Source organism: Penicillium malachiteum (genome assembly GCF_028827825.1).
Source record: "Penicillium malachiteum strain IBT 17515 chromosome Unknown utg000003l:1.0-4950554.0:1.0-4952489.0, whole genome shotgun sequence".
Lineage (NCBI taxonomy): Eukaryota > Fungi > Ascomycota > Eurotiomycetes > Eurotiales > Aspergillaceae > Penicillium > Penicillium malachiteum.
The window spans coordinates 4,297,371-4,323,001 of NW_026643096.1; the positions used below are offsets into that span (position 1 = coordinate 4,297,371).

Sequence of the window (25,631 nt, forward strand, 5' to 3'; positions counted from 1 at the left end):
AACTACTCTTATCGGTGTGCTTGGTATCTCCAGTTAATCATGGAAAACACCAAGCTTGAACCAGAACCCAATGGAGACTACGATCTCACCAAACCCATAACATCAACCTCAGGCCTCCGTCAAGGCCTAACATCCTACGGAGATGCGCACTTCTCTCTATTCCTACGAAAAGTATTCATCAAATCACTCGGATACTCCGAAGACGCGCTTTCACGACCTACAGTCGGCATAATCAATACATTCTCCGGATTTAACCCCTGCCATGCGAATGTTCCCCAGCTTGTTGAAGCTGCGAAGCGTGGTGTACACCTCCATGGAGGCTTAGCGGTGGAGTTCCCGACTATTAGTGTCCATGAGAGTTTCTCGCATCCTACTAGTATGTTTTTGAGGAATTTGATGAGTATGGATACAGAAGAGATGATTCGGGCTCAGCCTTTGGATGCTTGTATTATGATTGGAGGTGAGGAGCATTCTAATGGAATATCTCATGGAATGCATTGAATCATATTATAAAACTGAGATTTGCTAATATTCTGACAGGGTGCGATAAGACTGTTCCAGCACAGTTAATGGGCGGAATATCAGCCAACAAGCCCATTCTCCCTTTAATCACTGGTCCAATGTTACCAGGAAGTCATCGTGGTAAGAGAATAGGTGCTTGTACCGATTGTCGAAATAACTGGGCGGCATTTCGAGCAGGCGAGATCGATGTGGAGGAGATTTCGGCTATCAATGAAGAGCTAGCTCCCACTGTAAGTTTCTACCTACCCAGAGTGAATTCAATAAATGATCCACAGAGGCTTATATTCTGTTAGATCGGCACTTGTGGAGTTATGGGAACTGCAAGCACAATGGCTTGTATTACCGCTGCGTTAGGAATGATGCCACTTCGTGGTGCATCAGCACCAGCTGTATCATCTGTAAGATTACGCATTGCCGAGGAGACCGGTGCAAATGCAGTGAAAGTTGCTCAATTATCCAGAAAACCGCAAGATATTCTCACGAAGGAATCGTTCTTCAACGCCATTACAGTGCTTCAAGCTATTGGTGGATCTACAAATGCAGTAGTCCATTTACTCGCTATTGCAAACAGACATCCTGAACTCGAGGGTGTGATCACTCTACAAACATTCGAAGAAATCGGTCGCAAGACACCGCTACTCATCGATCTCAAGCCCAGTGGAGATAACTATATGAATGACTTTCATAACGCAGGTGGCATGGCTGCACTACTACAAGTTCTACGTCCACTGTTACATCTATCTGCTATGACAATCTCCGGACAAACACTAGGTGAGGTTCTGGATCTCGCTCAGTCCAAGCGAGTTTCCTTTCCTCAACAGATTATTCGACCTTTATCTGATCCGCTTCACCCCTCTTCATCTCTCGTTGTCCTAACAGGGAATCTTGCTCCGAATGGTGCAATCATGAAAGCATCTGCATCGAAAGATCGCTCTCTTCTCATGCATACTGGACCTGCTATGGTCTTTGAGAACTCAGTGAATCTAGCTCAGCGGATTGATGATCCTGATTTACCAGTTACGAAAGATAGCGTATTAGTTCTCAAGGGAATAGGACCAATTGGGAATCCTGGTATGCCAGAAGCAGGATTAATTCCAATTCCGAAGAAACTGGCCATGGCTGGTGTGAAAGATATGCTTAGGTTATCTGATGGTCGAATGTCAGGAACAGCAGGTGGAACTATTGTTCTTCATATCTCGCCTGAGGCGGCGATTCCAGATTCGCCTTTTGGGGCTGTGGAGACGGGAGATATGATTACTTGTGATATTGAAAGTCGGAGGATCCATGTTGATGTTTCGGATGAAGTACTGCAGAATCGTATTTTACAGCGGAAGCAGAATCTGGAGGGAGAGGCTGGTCCTGTTCAGGAGAGGAAGCAGAGACGGGGTTATCGGGGATTGTATGAGAGATCTGTTAATCAGGCGCATCAGGGGACTGATTTTGATTTCTTGACGGCGGGTGGTGTTTAGTTTATTGAGGTTGCAGATGTAAGATTGAATCAATCATCATTGTGACTTAAGGCGATAACTGTACTCGAGATTTAATTTCAAGATCTTACACTGCAGGAGTATGATAATCTTCATCTATTCATCTTGTAGTTGGCCCTTGCCCTAAGCCCTATCCTTCCCGATCGGGAATAATGCAGCGCGTCCACGGGTGACGCGACGCGTCTCCGATAATCATCGACAATCGCGGATGTCTTGGACTCTGACCGAGCGATCATCAATTGTGCTGTACACTGATCAATCACAATGAGCTACGATCCAATGCGCCCTCGGGGCCGGCCAGCTCGTAAGTCTATCCTGTGACCTCACCGATCCCTATTAACACGCTTCAGACACCCCGGGGACCACGGTCCTGGCTTACACGCCCGATGGAAAACGAGTCATCACCGCTGGATCGAACTCGGCGATTCGAATCTACACAGTCGGCCAGGATGGTGAACCGAAGACTGTGGATGAGGGTCTCCTGGATGGACATATTGGAATTGGAGCCACGGTAGGTCGAGAATTCGATAGCCACGAGATATGGACTAACGAGGAATAGAACGATCTGTTCATTGTAGGCACTGAGGACGGTCAAGTTTGGCCTTATGATATCTCGTCAGGCAAGATGGGAAATCAGCTCGTGCGCTGTGCATTGCCCTTGAGAGATATTGCAGTGTCACAGGATGGTGAATGGGTCGCTGTAGCAAGCGAGTAAGTTGGACCTTGGCATACTTTATACAAACCAAGCTAATACTTTATCAGCGAACTCACAGTCAAACTTGTCAAAATCGACGACCAGATTCAGGTCAAATACCTCCGTGAGCAAACTACAGGCTCGAAACACGTCACATTCGATCCCACCCGTCGCTACGTAGCCGTATCCGCCATTGATGGTATCCTCTACGTATACTCGCTCTCCGACGAGGAGCCCAGACTAGTATGCAAACTGGATGGAGTTATTCGCAAGCTGGACCCCAGCTCCGAGGCAACCTCTCGAGCCGTATGGCATCCCGATGGCACTGCATTCGCAGTCGCTGAGGCTACCCGAGATATCTCGATCTACTCGATTTCCGAGTGGAAGAAGGAGAAGAAATTCGCTGGTGGACATACGGGTGATATCACAGCTCTGAGCTGGGCACCCAATGGTACACTTTTAGTATCAGCTGGTGCGGATGGCCAGATCGTGCTCTGGGAAACACGCACACAGAAGATCCTCCAGCAATTTGATTTTGGAAACGTTATCAACATTGCCTGGCACCCGACAAAGAACTCTCTGTCTTTCACTACTTCCGATGGAGAGCTCTTCATCTACGATAACTTCGTTCCGAAGGATCATGAGGCTCAACTGCAGAAACCTCTTCAGGCGGCTCCGATCTACCCGGGTCCATTGAGTGAAATCCCAAACAATGCGCAGCGAACACTGGCCGATCGATCCAGAGAGGCGCCTAAGCGGACAGTCCGCGCGGGGTCCATGGATTCGCTGGATGATATCCTCGGCGATGATGAGGATATGGCGGATAACTTTGTGGATGATGACGATGGAGCTGGTTATGTCGAGGACTTGAACCGATATGGCAAGCGACCAAATGGACATCTGGACGATTTGGATGGCCCTGATTCGAAACGGTTTTACTCGGGTGTTGTGCAACCCAAGGCTCACCCGCCTATTCAGCCTGGTAGTACGCCATGGGCGGGAAGCAGACGTTATCTATGTATGAGAATCAAGTTTCTCTTGCGTGTTCTTTGCTAACATTCCTAGGCTTGAATATGACTGGCGCCGTCTGGACTGTGGATCAAGAAACACATCACACTGTGACAGTGGAGTTTTATGACCGCGAGCTTCACCGAGACTTCCATTTTACAGATCCATACCAATATGATAAAGCGTGTCTTAGTGAGTGTCACACTCCCAATTCTTCGGCTCTTGCTAACAAGAACAGATGATAACGGCACACTGTTCTCAAACAGTCCTTCAGATGGACCAGCCACAATCTTCTATCGGCCACACGAGACTTGGACGGCCAGAGCTGACTGGCGGACTCAATTACCCGAAGGAGAGGGTGTTCGAGGTAAGATCATTAGCCATAGTTGGAACTCATATACTGACAATCTCAGCTTTGGCATTAAGCGAATCATTCATCGTTGTCGTAACGACAAAAGACTATGTTCGAGTGTACACCCTCTTTGGCACACCTTACCGAGTGTATCGACAGAAGAGTCAAGCCGTGACATGCGCCGCCTGGCGAGACTACATTATGACTATTGGCAACGGCCCAGTAGGCCCTGACGGGCGAAACACAACACTGCGATACACGGTCGAGAACGTCAAGCGCGATGAAATCTGCCAGAACGAAGACGTGGTAGCACTTCCATCCGACACTAATCTTCAAAGTGTATTCTTTTCCGATTCTGGGGTATGTAGACACTGAATCCGCCTAGCTGAACGCAGTGCTGACTTTCCAGGACCCTTGTATCTACGACTCAACTGGTGTATTGTTAGTTCTCCAACACTGGCGCACACCGGGTCAAGCGCGATGGGTTCCCCTCTTAGATACAAAGCAACTTGCCCGATTAGCCGGTGGTCGCAAGGAAGAGACATACTGGCCCGTGGCAGTTGCGCAGGGCAAGTTCCACTGTATTATTCTGAAGGGTGGGGATAAGAACCCATACTTCCCACGACCACTTCTCAGCGAGTTTGACTTCCAAGTCCCTATCTCCGCACACGGAATCAAAGACTCGACCGAGTCAGAAGAATCCGAGCAAAATGAAGGATCCAAGTTTGAGGAGACCTTTGTCCGGGGTAACCTCCTTCTATCACTATTCCGGGATCTACTGGCTTCAACCAATGCTACTGCTAGTCAGCGATCTGAGCTGGCGAGGAAGGAGTTGGAACTGGATAAGACTTTGCTGCAGATGCTGGCCATTGAATGCAGAGAGGGCGAGGAGCGTGGTATGAAGGCGCTAGAGTTGGTTAATATGATGACTGATCGCAATGGGAAGATGTTGGAGGCTGCGGCTCGGGTGGCTCAACGATATGAGCGTGGTGTGTTGGAGGATAAGATCCGTGATCTGGCTGAGCGACGGGTGATGGGTATGGATGATGATGATGAATTAGCTTGAGATGCACATGTACACTGTGACATGTAGGCGATACCATGAATTGAAATTTCCTTGAACGCAGCACAGAATGCTAGTACTATATACTAGGTAGTACCTAATATCAAAATCATTTAGAGTATATCAATTATTTAGAACTTGAATTCTGTTTTATTTATTTTTAATTTCATTTTTTGGATATTTAGGGAACCATATCTCCCTTATATTTGAGTAAAAAGGTCCCCAGGTAACTTCTCTGCTCTGCTAGTCTAGCGGTCGGCGACCCTTCTGGGGGACAAAGGTACTGAAATGCGGACGCTGGACCCATCTTCAGTGGCAGAGACTTTACCGGCGGGTGGGAGGGTATCTGGCTTCGGCCAGGGAATAATGCTTTTTTTGAATTTTTTTATATTTTTACCTATCATACTTCTAGCTATTCTATTTCTATTCTAACTTTTAGATCCTCAAAATAAAAATATTTGAGGGAGCTAGAAAGGATTCTATGATGAAGATGGATGTATCAAGTGAGAGCTGTTGAGGCTATTCACGCATTTCTGATTTTGAAGGTCCTCGGTTCGATTCCTGTTGCTGGATTTCTTTTTTTCTTTTTTTTGTGCTATACATTGGTACTAGTAGTAGTCCTCCATATTATGTTGTTTTGGTTAATTTTGGAAGTATAGATTCTAGTTTCTTAATTAGTTAACTATATATTATATATTATATAATAATATTGTATATCCAGATGTAGTCTAATGCACCAATCATATCTCTTGATCTAATTCCATGTTAACTAGTCCATCCACGTGCAATCCGATTGGTTATCACAAGAACGGCAGAACGCAACTTCACTTCCACTTTACCCTCTACAACATACTTCTACATGGCATGAATCACTTAATCAGAATGCCAAAATTGGCTCAAGCTTCCCGAAGGCGCCTAAAGGTGTTCAGGTTCTCTCGCACATCCAACAACAGCTTTACAACCTCACCGCGGGATCGACTTGCGCAAGCGCGTCATGGGATCTTAAATGAACCCTGGTTACCAGCTACTGCTGCTCCTCTCCCGATAACATATTTCTCTCCGAGTAGAGTACGCAGGGGTATTGACGGGTTGGACTCAACGGGCTCAGAGGAACATAAGCCACCTGATGAGCGGGTCTTGAAGCTTGGAAAGAGTGAGTATCGTACCTACTATATTAATATACAAAGTGACGACCGGGCGTTCATGCTAACTATTTCTAGCACTGCGGATACTTTCTCCCCTCCTCCCGACTATTCTCTACAATACCCTCCCTGCGGAAATCCTCGCTCCAAGCGTAAACCTCCACCTCTTCCCTTCCACTCATCCACATCTCCCTACCGTCAAGGGACGAACACTTTATCGTGCTGCATTATGGACTGTTCCTGTTGCATGGAGTAGTGTCCCACTAGTTGGGAATGTGAAACTACAGATTCTCAGTGAGAGGATCGTACGTGCGGGCACAGTTCTAGATACAGAACATGGAGATAACGACTGTGGAGACGAGAGATTAGTCGTGCGGTGGAAGACAGAGGCTAGGACTGATAGTCGGCCTTTTCATGATTCACAGCATACCACCAAATCCGAAAATACGGGTACTCCCAAGTCTACGCCGGTGGCGGGATCGAAGTCAGAACAGAGCCATCTCTCCTCATCTTCCTCGAAAAACAGCACCAATAAGGGTCTGAGTGTCCTTCTCGGTGGCGAGGAACCGATTTTCAAACTCTCAAAAGAAGAGCAGTTTACCGGATTGTTTATCTTCTCATTTGATGAAGAAGGTCGAATTTTAACACATACCATTGAACATTCTGATGAAGCGGATGGATGGGATCGCACGGCCAAGTTCGTGACATTGACAGATTGGTTGATTGGTAAAGCGCGAGGGTCATTAGATCCTGTACCGAGTCCTGGGTTGGCCATGTCTGAGGGATTTGGATTCTCAAATACACATCGATTTACGAAGCGCTAAAAGTCAATCATGGTCGGCTGGTCCTACCTGCTCATGTTCATATTGCACATATTGTACTATACCCTGTTTGAATATAATAAACTCCACTTATGCATTGCATTATACTCTTGAACTCTACGTATGACTACTAGTATCGGTAACGAGAATCAATGTCAATCTAATGCATAAATCATTCGCATAAATATCAATACAACAAACCTGAACCCGACCAGCGGGTAACAAGTATCATGCAGTAGATACAATCTACTCCACCTTCGCATGCACAACAGGAGACTTCAAGAATCCAAAAACCCCAACAGCGACCACACACATCGCAACACCACCAACTGTGTACGCCGCCTCACGACCAGCCCACCAGAACAACGAACAGAAAAGAATGGGACCAGTAGCACGACCTGCCTGACCCCATCCTCTCAACCGACCCATAACAGCTCCACGGTTCGCATCCCGCGCTTCAAAGCTACCCAGACTGTTAAGTCCCGTAACAACAGTTGCGCTGGTCACTGCTAGTAAAGCACCGGCAGCGTAGAGACCGGATACAGATGAGATTCGGGCAAGACAGAAGAATGATAGTGCGCATGCGACTACACCAGCGCGGACGGTTACCAATGGTGGCAAACGACGCACAAGCGTACCCTGTAACAGGGATGCGATTAGACCCATCATTGATAAGAGACGACCGTTCAGTGCTGCGGGACTGGATGTTGTGATTCCGGCGTAAAGAGTAGTCGTTAGGAACGGGAGAGAGAATTCCAATCCTGAGAATGGGAGAAGGAAAACGAAGTGGATCGCGTTTAGAACAGCCGGGTTATTAGTATGTGGCTTGCTAGACGAATCCGAATCCGAAGGCTTTCCATTGACAGGAGTAGTTTTGGATTCCCCGCTCTCCTGTGTAAGACTCGTAAATCGCGGATGTGTCTCAGGTAAACAAGCCCAGATGTACAAAGTCTCCAAGACAATCAGGACGAGAGAAACAAGCGCAGCGGTAATAAAAGGATTCGCCGCAACGATATCCACAGTACTAAGACCTGCACCGAGCAGAGGACCAAAAGTAAATGCAATACTGAAACAAGCACCCACCAGCGCCATTGACGCGCCACGGTGTGCTTCATCAGTAACATCTGCAACGATAGCATTTGCCAATTGGACATTAGCTTCGCTAAGACCTCCGACGACGCGACTTGCTAAGAAGGTACGGAAATCTGTAGCGGAGACCCAGAGCGTGACGCTTAAAATATTTCCGATCATTGCGACTAGTAATGCGCGTCGTCGACCGTGCTTATCTGATAAATGGCCAATTACGGGCGCGGCGAATGCTTGGAGTAGAGAGAATAGAGAGCCAAGGGCTCCGCCGAGTAGTACGATGTCATATCGTGAGTCGATGGGGCGGGCGAAGGAGTTCTTGTATGCATTGAGGTAGTGGAAGATGCGATTGAGAAGCGAGTTTGGTGAAGGGTCCTGGGCGCGATAGAAGGATAATAATGAAGGGAATAGTGGCAAAATGAAGGTAAATGAAATCTGCCACGTATAGCCAAGACAATTAGCGAGCTAGAAGTGGGATGATGGAGGGTGAGATTCTTAAGATAAGCACGTACCAGATCGAGTAAAAGAGAGATCATCAAGACCTTGAGGACTTGTTTACGTTGGGGACCTGCGACAGCCATGATCGCGTGTTTATAAAATGAATATGAAAGAAGGAGAAGTATGTAAGAAGTAAGATCAAGAATAGAAGAGAACAAGTTGTGCAGAAGTATTAAAGTGGAGCCCAATATTAAAGGCGTAGCCGCGTAACTGTATTTGGCACTGGGTTATCTGATCGCCCCCCATTCCCCAGAAATTCAACTAAACATAGAATACATAAAAGTCTGGGAATATGCACGCTCGAAACAAAAGATAAATGAACTTTTTTTCAATGAAATAAAGATCACTCCAGAAAAGAAAATTCGTTGCGTTCGTCATCCATCACAGACCAATCATCTTAAGTGGGAAGGCGACAGCGTAAGTCCGAAGAGCCGAATGAAGCAAAATCAAGCATGAAGTTATTGCTTGTCCCCTGAAGGACCAGGAGCAGGAACAGCTGTAGTGCCATTCGCTCCACCACGCTTGCCGCCACGTCCACGGCCACCACCACGACCACGACCATCGCCACGGCCACGGAATTCACCACGGCCACCGCGTCCACGACCCTCACCACGACCACGTCCGTTGTTACGGCCACGGCCACGACCATTGTTGCCCTTGGGGGTTGTCTCTTCAGCAGCAGCGTTGCTTTCGGTGTTGGCGGGGATAGCTTGGAGACCAGTCTCGGTCTCGGCGGGGTCACGAGGAACCTCAACCCAGCCCTCGGTGGTAGCAGAAGAAGTCATGGAATCGGCAACAGGGTTGCCTCCATTGCCGGTAGAGGTCTGAGCAGGGGGAGCAACCTGGTCAACCTGGGGAGTGGTCTCGACTTGAGCAGCAACCTCGGCGCTGATTGAGGTCTCCTCCAGCTCGGTCAGTCCGGCGTTGGCGATAGTAGGGTCGGAGGCAGGGGTGGCTTCGGTGGTAGCTTCGGTTTCTTCAGTAGGGGCGAATCGGTTGCAGGCCTGCTTCACGTCTCCGTCTAACAGGAACAAAGAGTGTTAGTATAGTATCAGTAAAGCCCGAAAGATGTATGCACTCACAAGTGAGGTCCAGAGCCTCGCCCTCGATATCCTGCAGCTTCTCGTCCGATCCTTCAATAAGCTTAACCATTGAGGTCACCGCATCGCGACTACCACCGTACACCTGGTAGAGAACAGCCTCGAAAGCTCGACCCTCGGCAGACTCATCGCCAGCACGTCGCAAGTTAGCCGCGGCGCACAAGAACTTGCTCACATCCAGTAGCTGCTCGCGCAAAACACGTGAAGAAGTCTCAGTCGCTTCAGCAATAGCATCTGCGCGCACAGCCTCCAGCTCCTCCTGGTGGGCCTTGTCAAGAGCTGCCTTCTGGCTAACCAGCTTGGCCTCGTATTGAGCAGCAACTTCCTTGTAGTGACTGATCTGCTCTTCGATCTGTGCGACAGCAGCTTGGAGTGCGGGCTTCTTCAGTGCTTGGGCTTTCTGGTCTGCATTAATCTTCTTGTCCTCTACAAGCTCGTCAAGTGATTTGCCTGGGTTCTCAGCGAGGATGGCATCGACTTTGGCGGTAGCGTTCTAATGAGTCACACCGTTAGCAATAATACATCAAATATTATTTTATACAGCTATATCATCAGATATCGGGAGAAAATTAAATCACGTACCAACTTCTTCACGGCGTTGCGGTGGCTCCTACAAACGACTTGTTAATTCAGATCAAGGGGTGGGACGCAGGTAAGAACGTACTTCTGTAGTTCCTTCAAGTAAGCGGGCTCAGAGCCACACTCTGTAGGACTCTCGGGCTCAGTCTTGGAGACGCTCGAAGCTCGCGAGGTGTGCTTCTTGTCCTTGACATTGTTGGGTTTCTGAGTGGCGGAGGCGGGAGCCATAATGGAATGTGGGTAACACAGGAGCGAAAGTTTAAAGAGAAAAGAGTTGGAAGATTGGTTTATGAGTATGAGAGCACTCGGGGATGGAAAGGCGCAAGTCTAGAACAAAGACGGGGGAGGAAGTAAGAGAGGCTGAAGGAGAAGAATCGATGCGGGTGGAAGTCGCCCGAACCCTTTCCTGATCGGTGCAGCCCACCTCAGCTCCTTACACATAGATTTAGATGACAACACAAACTATATGCTATGAAATGGTAACAAAGATATAATATTGGATTTTGAGTAAGGTATGAAATGGAATTTTCTCTTTCGAAAATTGTTCTCGGGGTATCGTTCTTCCAACGCCAGTTCCAACGCCAGTACACCATGTATGAACCCAGCAAATAGATCAAATAAAACAACACATCGACTCAACCCCTTGCACAGTAATATCTGCCATAATAATACGATCGGCAGTAGAAGCTCAAATTAGGCTTTCTCGGATCATCCTTTGAATTTGCGGAGGGTTTTCTAGCCACCATACTATTTAGCATCGACAGAGCACGCGACATGATGACCAGACGGCCAGACTGTCCTGAGACATTGGCCATTTTGCATACCTCTGTGACTTTGCGAATCGAGTTGGCTGAGATGTTCTTTTCGCCGGACTTGCGTGATCGGATGGAGGCCTCGCGCATCAGCCTATCGCGTGGTCAGTCTTACTTTCTAGTATAGCTCCGGGTGCGAATTCGAATAGGTATTGGCAATGGAAATCGGAGGATCGGAGGGGATAGTCGAATCAGTAGACATACTCTTGCATGAATAGCATGTAATCCAAAAAGATCTGTATTCAAACACGGGGTTAGTGACGTCGGCGACGCGGGGAGTGGCAACATACCAGGATATCAGCATTTTTGCTCACACTCTTGTTTGAGTGAGCCTTGACAATCCGTTTCACAGTGCCTCGGGGATACAGCTTCTGGGTCGCAGCCATGGTGTAATGATTGATGAGATGAAGAAGCGTGACTTGCGGGCATTGTTTACTGCGCGGTAGATCAGTGGATTATGTAACCTTATCGCGATATGAGGTTGCACGTGATTTATATACATTGGACTACTCCAGAGCTATGCGGTATACATTCTAGATAAATTACTACTCAAATGGTGTCTAAATCCAACATTTGAACTGGCAGTTATCTTTCAACTTGAAGCTCCTCTTTAGGTACCCCTTTAGGCACTTACATGCACTGGCATAGTAGAGGAGTACTAGGTAACCAGTCACCTCAGGCTGCCATATACGTTGCTACTAGTAGTACCTACTACTGCCAGTGAGTGAGTACTTCAGTATGTAAGATTATAATGATATGCCATGGATGTGTGTCCATTTAACCGAGCTTCCTAGTAGCCAGGTACTCAATCGCTGAGTACTTACCTAAGTAGTTGTTCCCGAAATTATGCACATGTGTGTTCTATATCTAGATTCCATACTATAGACAAATTATATGCTGCTTCAGCGTCGCCGAAGGAATCGCCAAGCGGTAAAGGCAGCCGCCGAACCCAGGGTCATGCGCCAGGCGAGGAATACCCAGATCGCCACTCGCAATCGATCATAGTACCCACGAAGCATGATACCAACTGCATAGGATGTTCCATCGACTGCTGGGTCGCCATACTTTTTACACGGGCCTAGCTCCGAGCCATTGGCGCTGTTCTCATTCTGCTCGGTAACAGGAAGAGCTGCAGTTTCGCTATCCAACGCGGTATTGTTGGGGCGGGCACCTAGCGTCGCCTGCAGCTTATTCTTCTTTCGCAGGTTATATGTCAATACGCTGACAATAAATCGCAGATCTGGCACAGTAAAAGTGGGATATTTCCACATCTGTACAGCATTGTTTGGGGGAAGCATATCAAGGAAATCGGCCAAAATGCCAAGGGTAAGACCCCAAAGCAGGAGCGGGCGATCCGCCTCACTTGATTCTGCTTGCCCACTAAGACACCACGATTTTAAGCGGTGTATTAAGGACGGCCTGCTGGTCTCGTCTGGGATAACTCCGGGAACAGTGCAGCATCGTTGCGTCTCCGCTGGAAGCAAGCGAACGGCAGAAAACTGCATGAAACCCATCATGGAACGAACAGCCATCCGAGCTAGAAACCCTTTCTGTTTGGCAAACCGCTGTGACATATCCACATGTTCCACGGTGCGGAGTGACGGTGATAAAAGTGCCCTTAGGGGAATCCAATGTGTCGAGGCCACCTCTGTTGGTTGCAATTTCAAGTTCGGAGAATCATTTCGAGTAGTCAAAAAGACAAAAGGACACAAAACCATCAGCCTAGAGACATTTCTTGTCAGCTCAGTTCAATACTATAGCATAATTGATCAAGCACTCACGGCTCCGATCCCCAACTAGTCGTCACCACCCTCTCCGGCAGATTCCCCACATGAATGCAGTCATCAGTGGTCAAGTCCAAACCAATCTCTTCTGACGCCTCTCTTATAGCAGTAGCCTGATCGTCTGCATCCTCTGGATCTCGTTTCCCGCCAGGCAAAGCAACATGACCCGTCCACCGATCGCCGACTCGTGAGGCGCGCTTGATGAAAAGGACTTCGGGGTCTCCATACTGGACCCACGGCTGAGCGAAAAATTCCTCTAGTCGTTTTTCTACCGGTAAAGACGGGTCTGGAATCGAACCTGAGGTCGGCCAGTGATCATAAGTCGGGCGGACTCGGAGAATCAGGGCAACGGAGGCCCGTTTCTTGCAGTTTGGCGGATTGGGAACATGAGGAGAAGGGTGCGCATGCAATTCTGACAAGACACCATGTAAGGGACGAGATAGCCCTGTCGGTGGAGAGGAGGCGTCCATTGGTCTAAATTAATGTTCTTTAAGTACTCGAAGTCCCAGGCCGGAGTTACCCCATAGTCCGCGGAATGCGGCCTCGGTTCATTTTCGAGTACGGTAATTACCATATATACATCCCTGGAGCATAAATACGGTAATAAATGTAATCTGAGCTACTATCGGAATATCTTTTGACCGAGAGCTATCCCATGACCTCGAGCCTCTGATTGGTTGGGCTCCACACTATGCGGAAACGCTCGAGAGCCAGAGGGAAGCGCACGTGCGTACTGCAGCTATCGAGCTCCATCGCTTAAATCGACTTTTACGCTTCAAGACGCTTCTTCTTCTTAACTTGAAGAGACTCTTCTCTTGAATAAGTACCTCAAAAACCCTTTTGGGACATCATTGCATCAATTCAATTCCATCTGGGCCAAGCTTGGGCAGATTTGGTGTTCCCCCCATCCCTCCCTTGCTACATTCCCCTCTCCACTTCTGTCTCCAACTTCATCTAGTTCCCCGAAGTCAAGTCCTACCCCTCATCAAGAGGCACAATGCGTTTCGGCAAGACTCTCAAGAACACGGTGTACCCGCCTTGGAAAGGCAAGTACATCGACTACACAAAGCTCAAGACTCTATTGCGAGAGCATGATGTCACCGGCGATGCCAGTGACTCCGATGATAGCCAATGGACCGAACAGGATGAGGAGGCCTTTGTTCAGGAATTGCTGAATGTGCAAATGGACAAGGTCAACACCTTCCAGTCTGAAACATCACAGCAGCTTCGCGAGCGCACCTCAGCGTGCGAGGCAAAGCTGCGCCCATTGACTGCTTCCGCAGAGGGTGAGACTGTCGTTTTGGATGAGATTGAGAAAAGAAACATGGCCACAGAGGTCCTGCAGGAACTTGACAGCATCACCAAGGAAGTCAGCGAGCTCGAGAAATACAGTCGCATCAACTTTACCGGTTTCCTCAAGGCGGCCAAGAAGCACGACCGCAAGCGTGGAACCCACTACCGTGTGATGTCTCTGGTGCAGGTCCGTCTGTCGCAGCTGCCATTCAACTCGGAGGACTACTCGCCTTTGGTTCACCGTCTGTCAGTGATGTACTCTTTTGTCCGCGAGACATTGACCGAGGACATCGTTCAGCCTTCCAAGGAGCCTGAGCGCGGCTTCGGTCACGATGCCTACTCTTCCTACAAGTTCTGGGTTCACCCAGACAACGTTCTGGAAGTGAAGACCTTTATCCTTCGTCGTCTTCCCGTCCTGATCTACAACCCGGGCACTTCAAAGAACGTGGATACCTTCGACGACCCTACCATCACCTCTCTCTACTTCGACAGCCCTCGATTTGATCTCTACAACCAAAAAGTCGCCCGCGCCCCCGAGGCTGGATCCTTACGTTTGCGCTGGACCGGACAGTTGAAGGATAAGCCATCCATCTACTTGGAGAAGAAGATTGTGACAGACTCCGACACCAGTCGGGAGGTCAAGGTGCAGTTGAAGGAAAAGCATATCAAGGAGTTCCTGGATGATGAATACCACTTGGACAAGCGAGTTCACCGCATGGAAGATATGAACAATGGTGAATCCGTGGAGGCCGAGTCCCTCAAGAAGGATGTTGAGGAACTGCAATCTTTCATCAAGGAGAATGACCTGCAGCCTATGGTCCGGGCCAATTACACTCGTACAGCCTTCCAAATCCCCGGCGATGATCGCATCCGCATCTCTCTCGATACCAATCTTGCCATGATCCGGGAAGACTCTCTGGACTCTGATCGCCCTTGCAGAGATCCCTCTCAGTGGCACCGCACTGACCTCGATGATGGGGAAATGACTTACCCATTCGGTGCCATCCGAACTGGCGAAATTGTTCGCTTCCCACATGGTTTGCTGGAGATCAAGCTGCGTGGAAAGGCTCACCAGGCGGAGTGGGTGAATGACCTGATGGCCTCCCACTTGGTCAAGGAAGCGCCGCGATTCTCTAAGTTTGCCCACGGTGTGGCCGAACTGTTTGAGAACCACGTCAACAGCTTCCCATTCTGGCTGGGCGAGGTTGATACTGACATCCGTCGTGATCCCGAGACAGCTTTCTACGAGGAGCAAGAACGGTTAGCGAAGCGCGCCGAGGAGGAAATTGCAGTTGGCAGCTTCCTCGGTGGTGCGGGCAGCCCAGGCACCCACCTCATCTCGGGATCTCCGTTCAACCGCTGGAATGAATTTGGAGGTCCCTCCACATTCCGTAGGACTTCTGCTGTCACTGAAGTGCCAGCCAAGCGTCGCCTCTCTCACATTGAGCCTCAGCAGCGTGCGGTCCAGCAGACTCCTGCACCGGCGCCTGTCGAGCCTGTTTTCGAGCTAGAGCCCCCGTCCCGCATGACCACTATCATGCAGTCTCTGGGCATCTCCAAGCCCAGCTGGATGGGAGGAGAGACAGTTGCTTTGCCTCCTGGAGTGCGACACCCTGGTATCTGGATCAAGGACACCGGCCCAGTTCGCGTGGAGAGCAAGGTCTGGTTGGCCAACCAGCGAACCTTCATCAAGTGGCTGCACATTTCCATCCTGCTGTCCAGTTTGTCATTGGGTCTGTACAACGCGGCTGGCAAGCACAACCGGATTGCTCAGACTCTGGCTGCTGTGTACACCTTCTTCGCCCTGTTTTCTGCTGCCTGGGGTTGGTACATGTATGAGAAGCGCTCTCGACTGATTCGCCAGCGCAGTGGTAAGGACTTGGACAATTTGTTCGGTCCTATGGTTGTATGCGTTGGTCTTGCGGTTGCTCTGGTTCTGAACTTTGCATTCAAGGTAAGACCTTCCTCTCTCTGGATATGAATATGCGCATTTACTAACATCTCAATAGTACAAGGCTGTTCTTGAGCAAGCCCGGGATAACAAGCCCTTTGAGCCTTCTCCAGGAATTCCCATTCACCACAACTCCAGCATGCTTGACGCCTCCTGGAGAGCCCAAAGTCACGCACAGCAGATTTTGTAAATGTCCAGTGGGCTGGTTCCCTTCAGGGCGAGGGTTAGTTAAGTTGGCGTTTGTATATGAATTTTGGCACGATACATTTCTTTTCAGGTTTAGCGCATTTCATTCTTCATTTGTATCAAGTCATGGTATGCATCAATTCATTCGAAGTTCAAGTTTGTCGAGTCTAGTAGTAAACCAGCGCTTAAACCAACCCCAGTATCCTCAATATTTCCCATACTAGGTCTGTACATATCGAACATAAAAATTCAATTCCAATTCTTTTTAAAAATTCCATAATATTCTATTACCAATAAATCTTCAAAATCTTCAAAATTATGTATTGCTGACAAATTGACAGCTGTTAAGACCCGCTGATCTACAATACATAGAGCTCACATATACGAATCTGACATCCGAGTCCAAGCCTCCTTTCTCACTCACCCTACTCCTAGTACATCTTATACTAGTACACATCAATTTCAAGTTCACCATGACAAATATCAAAGTCCAAATCATCTCGGACAGTGTCTGTCCTGTACGTACAAATCAATCACATACTACCTCTCTTGTCTTACCTCTCGTACATATTTAATTTGAAAATCTCACTAACTTGAACCACTTGTCATGTCAGTGGTGCTACATTGGGTATCGCCGTCTAACCAGAGCGATAAAAACCCATCTTCACTCCAATCCAACCGACACATTCACACTGCACTGGCGCGCCTTCTATCTAAACCCCAACGCAGCACCTTATCCGGGTGTGAACAAATCCGAAATGTACCATGCAAAATTTGGCGTTGAGCGCTGCAAAGCTATGTTTGCACGGTTACAGGATGCCGGACATGCTGAGGGAGTTGAATTTTCTTTTGACGGGAATACCGGGTCTACGAGGGATTCGCATCGACTTATTTGGTTTGCTGGACAAGAAAAGACTTCTACAGAGACTGCGTCTGCTGAGGAGAATGAGGACGGCAAGTCCGTTCAAACGAGAGTTGTGGAGAATCTCTTCAAGGCGTACTTTGAAGAATCGAAGAATATCACTGATAAAGAGGTTTTGATCGAGGCGGGGGTTTTGGCGGGGTTGGATCGCGGGGATGTTACCAAAGTACTGGATGATGGAACTGGGGCCGAGGAGGTTGATGCGGAGGCTCTTACTGCATCCAGGAGATTGGTTTCTGGAGTTCCCAATTTTACTATTCAGGGAAAGTATTTGATTGAAGGGGCTGATGAACCGGAGACGTTCTTGGAGGTTTTTGAGAGGGTTAAGTTGGATGAATAGTAGTTTAGGATGACTTAAAGTTCGAATGTTTGTATCTACACGTTAATCTCGGGAATAATCAGATGCCATTGTCAATGTTAAGTTCTAGTTACTTATGAAAGCAGGTTAATAAAGATACATTTCATTAAAGTACCTATGGTAACGCCTATCTTATGGTAAGAGTAGGTCAAAATGAAGCAACCCGCTTCAACTCAGTGTACATGAGGGTATCTGACGGAAGCTTGTTGAACTGAGCATGTATGATCATGCTTCCACCCGAACGCCAAACCCATGCGACAAGAGTATCACGGTAAAAAAAACCAAACGCCCAGGAAAAGATGCCTGTGTCATCATGTTATGAAGAATGGAGATAGTACAATATTGGCGGAAAAGAGTAAAGCCATGGGTATGCGAAGTAATCGAGAAGTGAGAGTAGAAATAGCAAAAGGTAGAGGTAAAAATGCGATCTTTGAATGATCTGAATGATATCAATGTTGACCAAATATGGCCTTTGTGGATAAGTCGTGAAGTTCATGGGTCATCATCATAGCAAGATCCACAGCTACTCATAGTAGCTTATGCGACAATACTTGCTGACCGTTCATGGGTGCTCACTTGCTTGAGCTGGTAGTTGGGCACCTCCTCAAACCAATCCTTGTCAGGGTTGTATCGGTACGCCTTGAAGTCAACTCCATAAGGCTTGGGCTCGAGCATGTAGACGACACCCATTTCGACATCCAGATTGGCGACCTCGTCACGCTTGAGGCCTTGGAAGTATGACAGGAGGACACGAGCGGTAGACCGATGGCTGACCAGCAGAACGTGATCAGTGGTGCGCTCCACTTCGACAATGACAGCGCGGGTGCGGTTGATGATATCCAAGTAACCTTCGCCACCTGGTCCGGGGTAGCGGTAGAAGAGCTTGTTCTTCTTGCGGTGAGCGTACTCATCAGGGTACTGGTCCTGGATCTCCTTGTAGGTCATGCCTTCCATTCTACCCGAGTTGAGTTCGTCAAGCATTCGCATTTGCTTAACATCGTACTCATCCTCGTTGAAGTGGTCGACTGTCTGAACGGCACGCTTCATCATGGATGACCACACACAGAAGTTGCGGGGGCGATCGCTGGGAATGTAAGAGGGATTGGGTGGGGTGCTGTCACCAGGACGGGGAGGGAAATGTCTGATTAGGTCCTTCTGGCGCTGATACAGCTCCCACTTCTCTCGCTGGTGGTCAATGAAGGTGGTCAGTGCCTTGGCATAGCGCTTGCCATTCTCACTCAGGTCGGAATCTCCACCAATGCGGCCAGCCTGGTCATCCTGGCTTTCTCCATGTCGAGTGATCCAGATTTGACGAGGGGAGAGATTGAAGTTAAGCAGGTAGTAGACAACCTGAGAAGACAGGAAACCATGTGTTTGGTGTGCGACGACCTTGCGACCAACATCAATCATCTGAATGAAAGCCATGCCCATCTTCTCCTCATATTCGCCGAGGGGCACATAGGACTTTTCGTAAAGGGCCACACGTCGCTTGAAATCTGCCAGTGCTTTGACAGGGTCTTGGCCGCGGTAGTCGGGTCCGGAGAGCTTCAGGCGCATATTGGCTTCCAGCAGGGATTGATCCACACAGCTGGATTCGAGGAACAGAATGTTCAGTTCAGGGCCAGCACGGTTGCGAATATGGTCGACAACAGCCTTGCGTCGTTCCATGGTACTGTTTGTCGCATCGAGAATACCAACACTACCACCTTCATCCAGGATGTAGTCAAGCAACTCATCAAGAGTGTCGAGAGCGACCTGCTCACGGAGCTTAACAGCGCGCTGATTCTGAGGGTCGAAGAAATTGGCAGTCTGGTCCATGGGTTCGGGCGAAGCTTCAGTGATGGCCTCTGCATCCGGGATCGACTTGCCAGGGCCAGCATCAATAGACGGCACTACAGTGCTTCCATTTGTTGAGGTTGATGCATCAGGCTCTTGACCATTCACAAGAATCTTAGCGGGAACCACGGGCGGAGGAAGAGGCGCCTCATCGGGTGGAGAGGTTTCACCTTTGTTCTGACTTCCAACACTAACACTCAGTCGGCGCACAGAGTCCAGAAGGTCTCTGTGAACACCCTTTGGACCTTTAAGTTGACCCTTGGTGGGAGCAGGCGATGGGGACTTGCCAGCTGCGACACGGCGACGTTCACCAACATTGAAGATTTGAGTATCATGCTGAAGCCAGTTCAGGTAACGGGCAAGTTTCTTAGTGATGTAACTCTTGCCTCGGGCCGGAAGGCCGACCATAACAATAACCAATTTTGCACCCACATCTCGCTGGGCAATACGGCCATCCGGGGAGACCTTTGACTTAGTAAGACCGGGGATATCAAGAGTGGTAGCTCGCACACGTGCACTACCAGGGGTACCGGGTTGAGTGCGACCAACGCTGCAGATCAGAAAATCGGGTTAGTACATTCAAATCTTTACAAAGAAACACAATTAATCACGCGACAAGAGTACAAGCGGCTCAGCCACATGGGTTCGGCACGCGAGCTGGCTTGTGCATCCTCCCCGGCGGGACAGACTTGATCCGAACACCTGCAGTTCTGCAATGTCGATCAAGTCACCCTGTCTTTCCGCTCATAGGCTGAATAAGAATGTGCAAATACAAGGTTCCGGGAGCCCAGGGGTATTCAACGACTCATAGGAAAGTAAGACTCACATCTGTGGGGACAGGGGTGCGGTAGAAATCGGAGTGTCAGTCAAGGCGGTCCCGACTCCGCCCTTGGGCGCCTGTGAGGCCTTGTGGACATCGGAATGCAAGTCATTACCTAGCGCTCTTCCAACCACAGTTTTCGGGGGAGGCATTAAAGCTCCTTCTTTTCCCGAGCCAATTCCGTTTCCAATTGAACTGACTCCATTTGAGCGGGGATTCATATTTCTCTGGTCCCCCATTGTTGCAGGATTTGGCGAAGTGGCGGACGAGATGATTGCCGACCGCGCAATATCGGAATGTTGTGCCATCCCCGGATAAAGAGCCTCAGGCCTTTCCGGAGAAGCCTTTAGATTGAGTTTGAGAAGTATTCTCGAAAGACTTCTTTCTTTCTCCACTTCAAGGATGGATTTTGAATTTGATGGAAAAGTCCTTTAAGAGACAAAGCGGGAGGGGAGAAAAGCAAAGCGGGAGTCACGGATGACTCAACTCCGGCGCCAGGCGCCAGACGTCACTTTCAATGTGTTCGATATTGTTGGGGTGTCCTTTTTTTGATGTTTAACTCAAGCTGCCAAGGTGATCTGTAACAGCTTCACCTCAGCTGATACTGAATTCACAAGATTGAGTTTCTTGGGTTGGGGTTTTTTTTGCTTTTTTTTGAGACGCGTTGTTGAGAGGCGCGTTTGTGATATGTGTGGTGGGGAGGAAAGGTAAGTGAAAGGGACAAGTGAGTAGACGTTAAACCGTCTGATATTCACCCCAATATTGATACCACAACAAGATTCACTTATGTTAATAAGATCTTTAGAAAACCCTTTTTCAGAACAATTTAGAGGGGAAAGCGGCTGAAGAAATAAAATATCCGTTAAGCCACAATCAATGAATGAAATCACCACGCAGTAGAAAGATCGTCGAGTCCACTCTAGGTGGGGGGGGATTAATGGGGCATAAGTTGTAGAATGATGTCAGAACAAGTTGAAAAGAAAAGTGGATGTTACTCATAAAGAGTATAAGTGATAATAGTACTCCAAACTACTAGTTAGAAAGGGAAACTTGGTCTATATACTCATCTAGATAGGAGATGCAAGGAAGGTCTAGCGGATCATGATACAATCTTTATCTTTAGGCTAGAATGCTTGGCTTAAGACATCTTGGCCCAAATTATTATAGTGGAGCCATCATGGTATCAGTGTATCACCCCTGTGCCCAAAGATTTACCTAGGTAGATTATGCATAATCCAGTTCAGGTTAAATGGATCTCCTATACATGTATCGCCAATGTACATTATCAAAGGATAGGACATCAGGCTTATTATTGTACAAAGATAAGATATTTATAAATCTAATACTAGTATTCTATAGTAGACCAGTAGATACTAAGGTACTACCCACGTGCGTTATACTCATAGATATAGAGGAACACCAGGGGATATCAATAGAATATCTGAAAATAGAGACAAGGTTGGGGGAAAGTAAAAGCGTGGCTTTCTCGATGTGACTACGAGTATCAATAGTACGGAGTACATCCAAGTACCTGTTGGTACGGGGACTCCTATTTTAGACACATGTCCACGCATTATGCTGCATAATCCATACGAGATCCACCTGGGGCATGCAGCATCCGTTGGGTCTTGGAGGCTGAGATCAGCTCAGGATTAAACCATAAGATGCATGATATCTAGTTGGGATCTGAAATGATCAGCCCACAGATTTCAAACACATCGGGTGATCAGCTCCCCCATGGTGCAACCAGTCACCTCTCCGCTCGGGCCAGTTCTCCCTTTTCACGGGGGGGCATACTCGGCTTCCTTGGCGATTCTCGGTCGTCAGCATAAATCCATCTCCGACCAACCGTAAGCCCCGACTTGCTCACGATGATCATCCCCCGCTACTCCGTACCGGGCCCCGAACCCCCGACTCCCCCGATCACCCCGACAGGTTATCAACTTTTTTTTCCCTCCCAAAATGTTGTGGTACACAATCCTTGGCGCTTGGCAGTAACGCAGGGGGGCAAGTATAGTACCTAGGTAGTACATTGCAGAAGGATAATGTACCCGGTAGTTTAAGGAACACGTTCGATAAGGGGGATAATGGGGGATGGGAAAGTCCCACAATCCAGAAACAAATAGGGCCTCCGTTATCAATTTTCCAGCGAAATAGTCAGACCGATTAAGCAGACGTATGCTGCAATGCTCAGTGCAGTCAGAACAACCACTGCATTTCCACTAGTTCGGAATTTGTGACGGTGAATTCCATCTTCGCCTATCTCCGAGAAGAACTGACGATTTCCCTGGGAGCGACGGAATAAGCCAATCATCAGGACTCCAGTTCCATAGATTGCGAATAGTGCACCAATACTGTAGAATTCGGCGGTGAAGATCTTCAACACAACGAGGGCAAAGGAAAACTGGGAAAGTGCTGTTCGGACATAGGCGCCTTCGAAGGTTCGTTGAGCAGCGCGTACCTCCACAATTTCATCTGAAGTCAGCACAGCCGAACGAGCGCGGTGCATTCGAAGATGGTATCGATCCGCAGCCCGACGCTGAAGGAGTTAGTCTTAGCTCATAGAGGAATGTGACTCCGTGAGTCCTGAAAAATTAATAAGAAAATATTCACACCTCGAACATGTTGTCCACAGCATCCAAGAAAGACCAGTAGTGAGTCTGAAGAGAGGAAAAGGGAGCAATCATAATGAGAAGTCACAGTCGTATCAATCTGCCATTATGTCACAGGTTCAGATGTGAGGTCCGTGCAGATAAACAGCTCACGTGGATCTGATTATCTAATTAGTGCAAATGGTGCAAAAACAATCTAAATTAACATATCAATTTCACTACTCTTTACTCTATACTCAGTGCTATGCATACTCTACTCTCTAGTGGAGAATGAATTCCGATTATCTGGGGTTTTTGTATACTCCCCACACTCTGGCCTGGATTCATAGTTGAGTGCAAAACTGACCCGTTTATTTCCCCACCAATGACGGGAAGGGGTTTCTAATGCCTATGGTCGGCTATCGAACTTGCCTGATATGGATTGCATTTGCCGATGTTTCCCCACACTTTGGTCGGCCTCCTCTCCGAATGTTTCGGTCCCCCCCACGCTTTTCAATCTCCCCAAATTCTGGTCTTTGTGACTTTTTCAATTGTGCATCACAGCTGGGAGGTGTCTTTGGTTTGATAGTTTGGTCTAGTTCAGATACAAGACACAATGGCGAAGGTATTCGATGCAGCAGAAGGTATTTGGTCTCCCCGCACGTCTTTGGTCTCCTGCTCACACGAATCCAGTTGCAAAACACAATACCCGGGAGAGTTGCTGGGTGGTACTGTATGGGAAAGTCTATGATGTAGGTTTTCTATTTGATCCTATCGAGGTGCATTCTCCAACTCACATATGTCCTAGGTGACGGATTTCCTATCTAGCCATCCTGGTGGCGCCAAAATCATTTTGAAACTTGCCGGGAAGGATGCCACTGAAGAATACGACCCAATTCATCCTCCAGGAATTCTTGAGGAAGAACTGAAGCCAGAAAAATGCCTTGGAACTGTGGATGTGGCTTCAATGCCCAAGGAAGAGACTCCAGCTAAGACCCAGGAACCTGCTCAGGGACCACCGCCCATGGAGAGCCTTCTCAATCTGGATGAGATCGAAGCAGTTGCAACCAAACAGGTCAATCCGAAAGCATGGGCATACTATTATTCTGCTTCCGACGACAAATACTCCAAGAAATTCAACAACGAAGTCTATCGATCAATCATTCTCCGACCACGAGTCTTCAGAAACTGCGAGCCCTGTGATCTGAGTAGCACTGTTCTCGGACATAACCTGGGCATGCCAATCTATGTGTCTCCTGCTGCTATGGCCCGTCTTGGTCACCCTGCCGGTGAAGCCGGGATCGCTGAGGCATGTCGAAGCTTTGGTGCCATGCAAATCATCTCGAACAATGCATCCATGACCCCGGAGCAGATTGTCAAAGATGCGGCTCCCGATCAAGTCTTTGGCTGGCAGTTATATGTTCAGATTGACCGGAAGAAGAGTGAAACAATGTTGGCACGTATCAACAAGCTGAAGGCCATCAAATTTATTGTCCTTACCTTGGATGCCCCTGTTCCCGGCAAGCGTGAAGATGATGAGAAAAACAACTTTTTTGGAGCATCAGCACCAGTGCCAAGGGGGGCGAAGGAGAGTGAGAAATCAAACGACACCCCAGACGTCTCACAAGCCTCGGGTGGAGTAGGAAAGACTCTTTTCGCTGGCACGGACCCGACTTTGACTTGGCAAGAGACATTGCCTTGGTTGGCGAAGCACACTGATCTGCCTATTGTACTGAAGGGTCTCCAGACACATGAGGATGCTTATTTGGCATCATTACATACTCCACAGGTCAAGGGAATCATCCTCTCGAACCATGGTGGACGGGCTTTAGATACTGCGCCTCCCGCAGTCCATACATTGCTGGAAATTCGCAAATACTGCCCTGAAGTCTTTGACAAGCTAGAGGTCTATGTGGATGGCGGTATTCGCCGAGGCACTGATATTGTTAAGGCTCTGTGTCTAGGCGCCAAGGCCGTTGGCATTGGCCGTGCTGCCCTCTGGGGATTGGGAGCTGGTGGCGTCGATGGTGTGCGTCGCACATTGCAAAGTAAGTTTAGCCTTTTTTTGCCATTGGTGTCTCTTCTAACCTCTTCAAAGTTCTATCCGATGAAACCAAAACATGCATGCGTCTTCTTGGTGTGGAAACAGTGGACGGCCTTGGACCTCAATATGTAAGCATTATCACCTCTCTGAATTTTGACACAAAACTGACTCGTCTCTAGATTAATACTCGCATGACAGAGCAGCAGATCTTTGACGGGCCTTCTGATCTTGAATCTCTTCGCCGTGATTTCCGCGCAAAGCTTTAATTGCACGCGGCTTACGCATTTTGGACCGCCTTATACCATATGTATTTTTGGGGGAATTTATACAGCATACAGAATTTGAGACATACGCATTCATTCAAAGAGAATCTATTAAATTTGTTCAAGTTAAAGCGTTTTCTATGAGTCATGAGGTTCTAATCTTGTCAGTGAAACAGAAGATGGTTAACCCAAGTTCGCTCCTGGGATACGCATGCGAGGGATCGGTTACACCATGCAAGTCGGACATTTGCTCAGTCAATATGGCCAATCAAACGCTTGCTACTTTAAGTACCTCGGTGTTTACGCCCCGTCGGATTGATGAGTCAATATTCATTATCGTCAAGGCCGTGCGTTCCCCAGAACTGACAGAAGCGTCCACATGTGAAACGTTGGGAGACTCTTCAGTACATATGTATTGT

At 48.3% G+C, this 25,631-nt stretch overlaps 12 protein-coding genes across 12 annotated transcripts; 6 read left to right on the forward strand and 6 right to left on the reverse strand.

Moving 5' to 3' along the window:
- Nucleotides 1–39: 39 nt before the first annotated feature.
- ilv3C (putative dihydroxy-acid dehydratase) lies at nt 40–1,991 on the forward strand (the record flags this gene model as incomplete). Its single annotated transcript, XM_057091337.1, has 3 exons — nt 40–460; nt 541–752; nt 816–1,991. 3 exons carry the CDS (start codon nt 40–42, stop codon nt 1,989–1,991), a joined length of 1,809 nt encoding a protein of 602 aa, XP_056946078.1.
- Nucleotides 1,992–2,273: 282 nt separating this feature from the next.
- On the forward strand, nt 2,274–5,129 carry N7483_007901 (WD40 repeat domain-containing protein; the record flags this gene model as incomplete). Its single annotated transcript, XM_057091338.1, has 8 exons — nt 2,274–2,313; nt 2,360–2,520; nt 2,569–2,720; nt 2,772–3,721; nt 3,769–3,903; nt 3,950–4,078; nt 4,125–4,423; nt 4,473–5,129. 8 exons carry the CDS (start codon nt 2,274–2,276, stop codon nt 5,127–5,129), a joined length of 2,523 nt encoding a protein of 840 aa, XP_056946079.1.
- Nucleotides 5,130–6,008: 879 nt separating this feature from the next.
- On the forward strand, nt 6,009–7,092 carry N7483_007902 (uncharacterized protein; the record flags this gene model as incomplete). The annotated part of the gene is made up of 2 exons (XM_057091339.1): nt 6,009–6,279; nt 6,347–7,092. The coding sequence occupies 2 exons, from the start codon at nt 6,009–6,011 to the stop codon at nt 7,090–7,092; spliced, it is 1,017 nt and encodes a 338-aa protein (XP_056946080.1).
- A 243-nt stretch (nt 7,093–7,335) lies between these two features.
- Nucleotides 7,336–8,756, reverse strand: N7483_007903 (putative tetracycline transporter; the record flags this gene model as incomplete). The annotated part of the gene is made up of 2 exons (XM_057091340.1): nt 7,336–8,610; nt 8,688–8,756. 2 exons carry the CDS (start codon nt 8,754–8,756, stop codon nt 7,336–7,338), a joined length of 1,344 nt encoding a protein of 447 aa, XP_056946081.1.
- Nucleotides 8,757–9,131: 375 nt separating this feature from the next.
- Nucleotides 9,132–10,580, reverse strand: N7483_007904 (uncharacterized protein; the record flags this gene model as incomplete). Its single annotated transcript, XM_057091341.1, has 4 exons — nt 9,132–9,694; nt 9,756–10,266; nt 10,356–10,383; nt 10,438–10,580. 4 exons carry the CDS (start codon nt 10,578–10,580, stop codon nt 9,132–9,134), a joined length of 1,245 nt encoding a protein of 414 aa, XP_056946082.1.
- A 480-nt stretch (nt 10,581–11,060) lies between these two features.
- On the reverse strand, nt 11,061–11,550 carry N7483_007905 (uncharacterized protein; the record flags this gene model as incomplete). The annotated part of the gene is made up of 4 exons (XM_057091342.1): nt 11,061–11,087; nt 11,177–11,258; nt 11,369–11,400; nt 11,455–11,550. The coding sequence occupies 4 exons, from the start codon at nt 11,548–11,550 to the stop codon at nt 11,061–11,063; spliced, it is 237 nt and encodes a 78-aa protein (XP_056946083.1).
- Nucleotides 11,551–12,066: 516 nt separating this feature from the next.
- On the reverse strand, nt 12,067–13,418 carry N7483_007906 (NUDIX hydrolase; the record flags this gene model as incomplete). Its single annotated transcript, XM_057091343.1, has 2 exons — nt 12,067–12,886; nt 12,946–13,418. The coding sequence occupies 2 exons, from the start codon at nt 13,416–13,418 to the stop codon at nt 12,067–12,069; spliced, it is 1,293 nt and encodes a 430-aa protein (XP_056946084.1).
- Nucleotides 13,419–13,945: 527 nt separating this feature from the next.
- On the forward strand, nt 13,946–16,222 carry N7483_007907 (SPX domain protein; the record flags this gene model as incomplete). Its single annotated transcript, XM_057091344.1, has 1 exon — nt 13,946–16,222. The coding sequence occupies one exon, from the start codon at nt 13,946–13,948 to the stop codon at nt 16,220–16,222; it is 2,277 nt and encodes a 758-aa protein (XP_056946085.1).
- A 629-nt stretch (nt 16,223–16,851) lies between these two features.
- Nucleotides 16,852–17,640, forward strand: N7483_007908 (DsbA family oxidoreductase; the record flags this gene model as incomplete). Its single annotated transcript, XM_057091345.1, has 2 exons — nt 16,852–16,896; nt 16,993–17,640. The coding sequence occupies 2 exons, from the start codon at nt 16,852–16,854 to the stop codon at nt 17,638–17,640; spliced, it is 693 nt and encodes a 230-aa protein (XP_056946086.1).
- A 555-nt stretch (nt 17,641–18,195) lies between these two features.
- N7483_007909 (6-phosphofructo-2-kinase PFK26) lies at nt 18,196–20,622 on the reverse strand (the record flags this gene model as incomplete). Its single annotated transcript, XM_057091346.1, has 2 exons — nt 18,196–20,044; nt 20,321–20,622. 2 exons carry the CDS (start codon nt 20,620–20,622, stop codon nt 18,196–18,198), a joined length of 2,151 nt encoding a protein of 716 aa, XP_056946087.1.
- Nucleotides 20,623–22,451: 1,829 nt separating this feature from the next.
- N7483_007910 (uncharacterized protein) lies at nt 22,452–22,823 on the reverse strand (the record flags this gene model as incomplete). Its single annotated transcript, XM_057091347.1, has 1 exon — nt 22,452–22,823. The coding sequence occupies one exon, from the start codon at nt 22,821–22,823 to the stop codon at nt 22,452–22,454; it is 372 nt and encodes a 123-aa protein (XP_056946088.1).
- Nucleotides 22,824–23,521: 698 nt separating this feature from the next.
- Nucleotides 23,522–25,215, forward strand: N7483_007911 (FMN-dependent alpha-hydroxy acid dehydrogenase; the record flags this gene model as incomplete). Its single annotated transcript, XM_057091348.1, has 5 exons — nt 23,522–23,549; nt 23,599–23,657; nt 23,714–24,953; nt 25,004–25,077; nt 25,129–25,215. The coding sequence occupies 5 exons, from the start codon at nt 23,522–23,524 to the stop codon at nt 25,213–25,215; spliced, it is 1,488 nt and encodes a 495-aa protein (XP_056946089.1).
- Between the last annotated feature and the right edge of the window lie 416 nt (nt 25,216–25,631).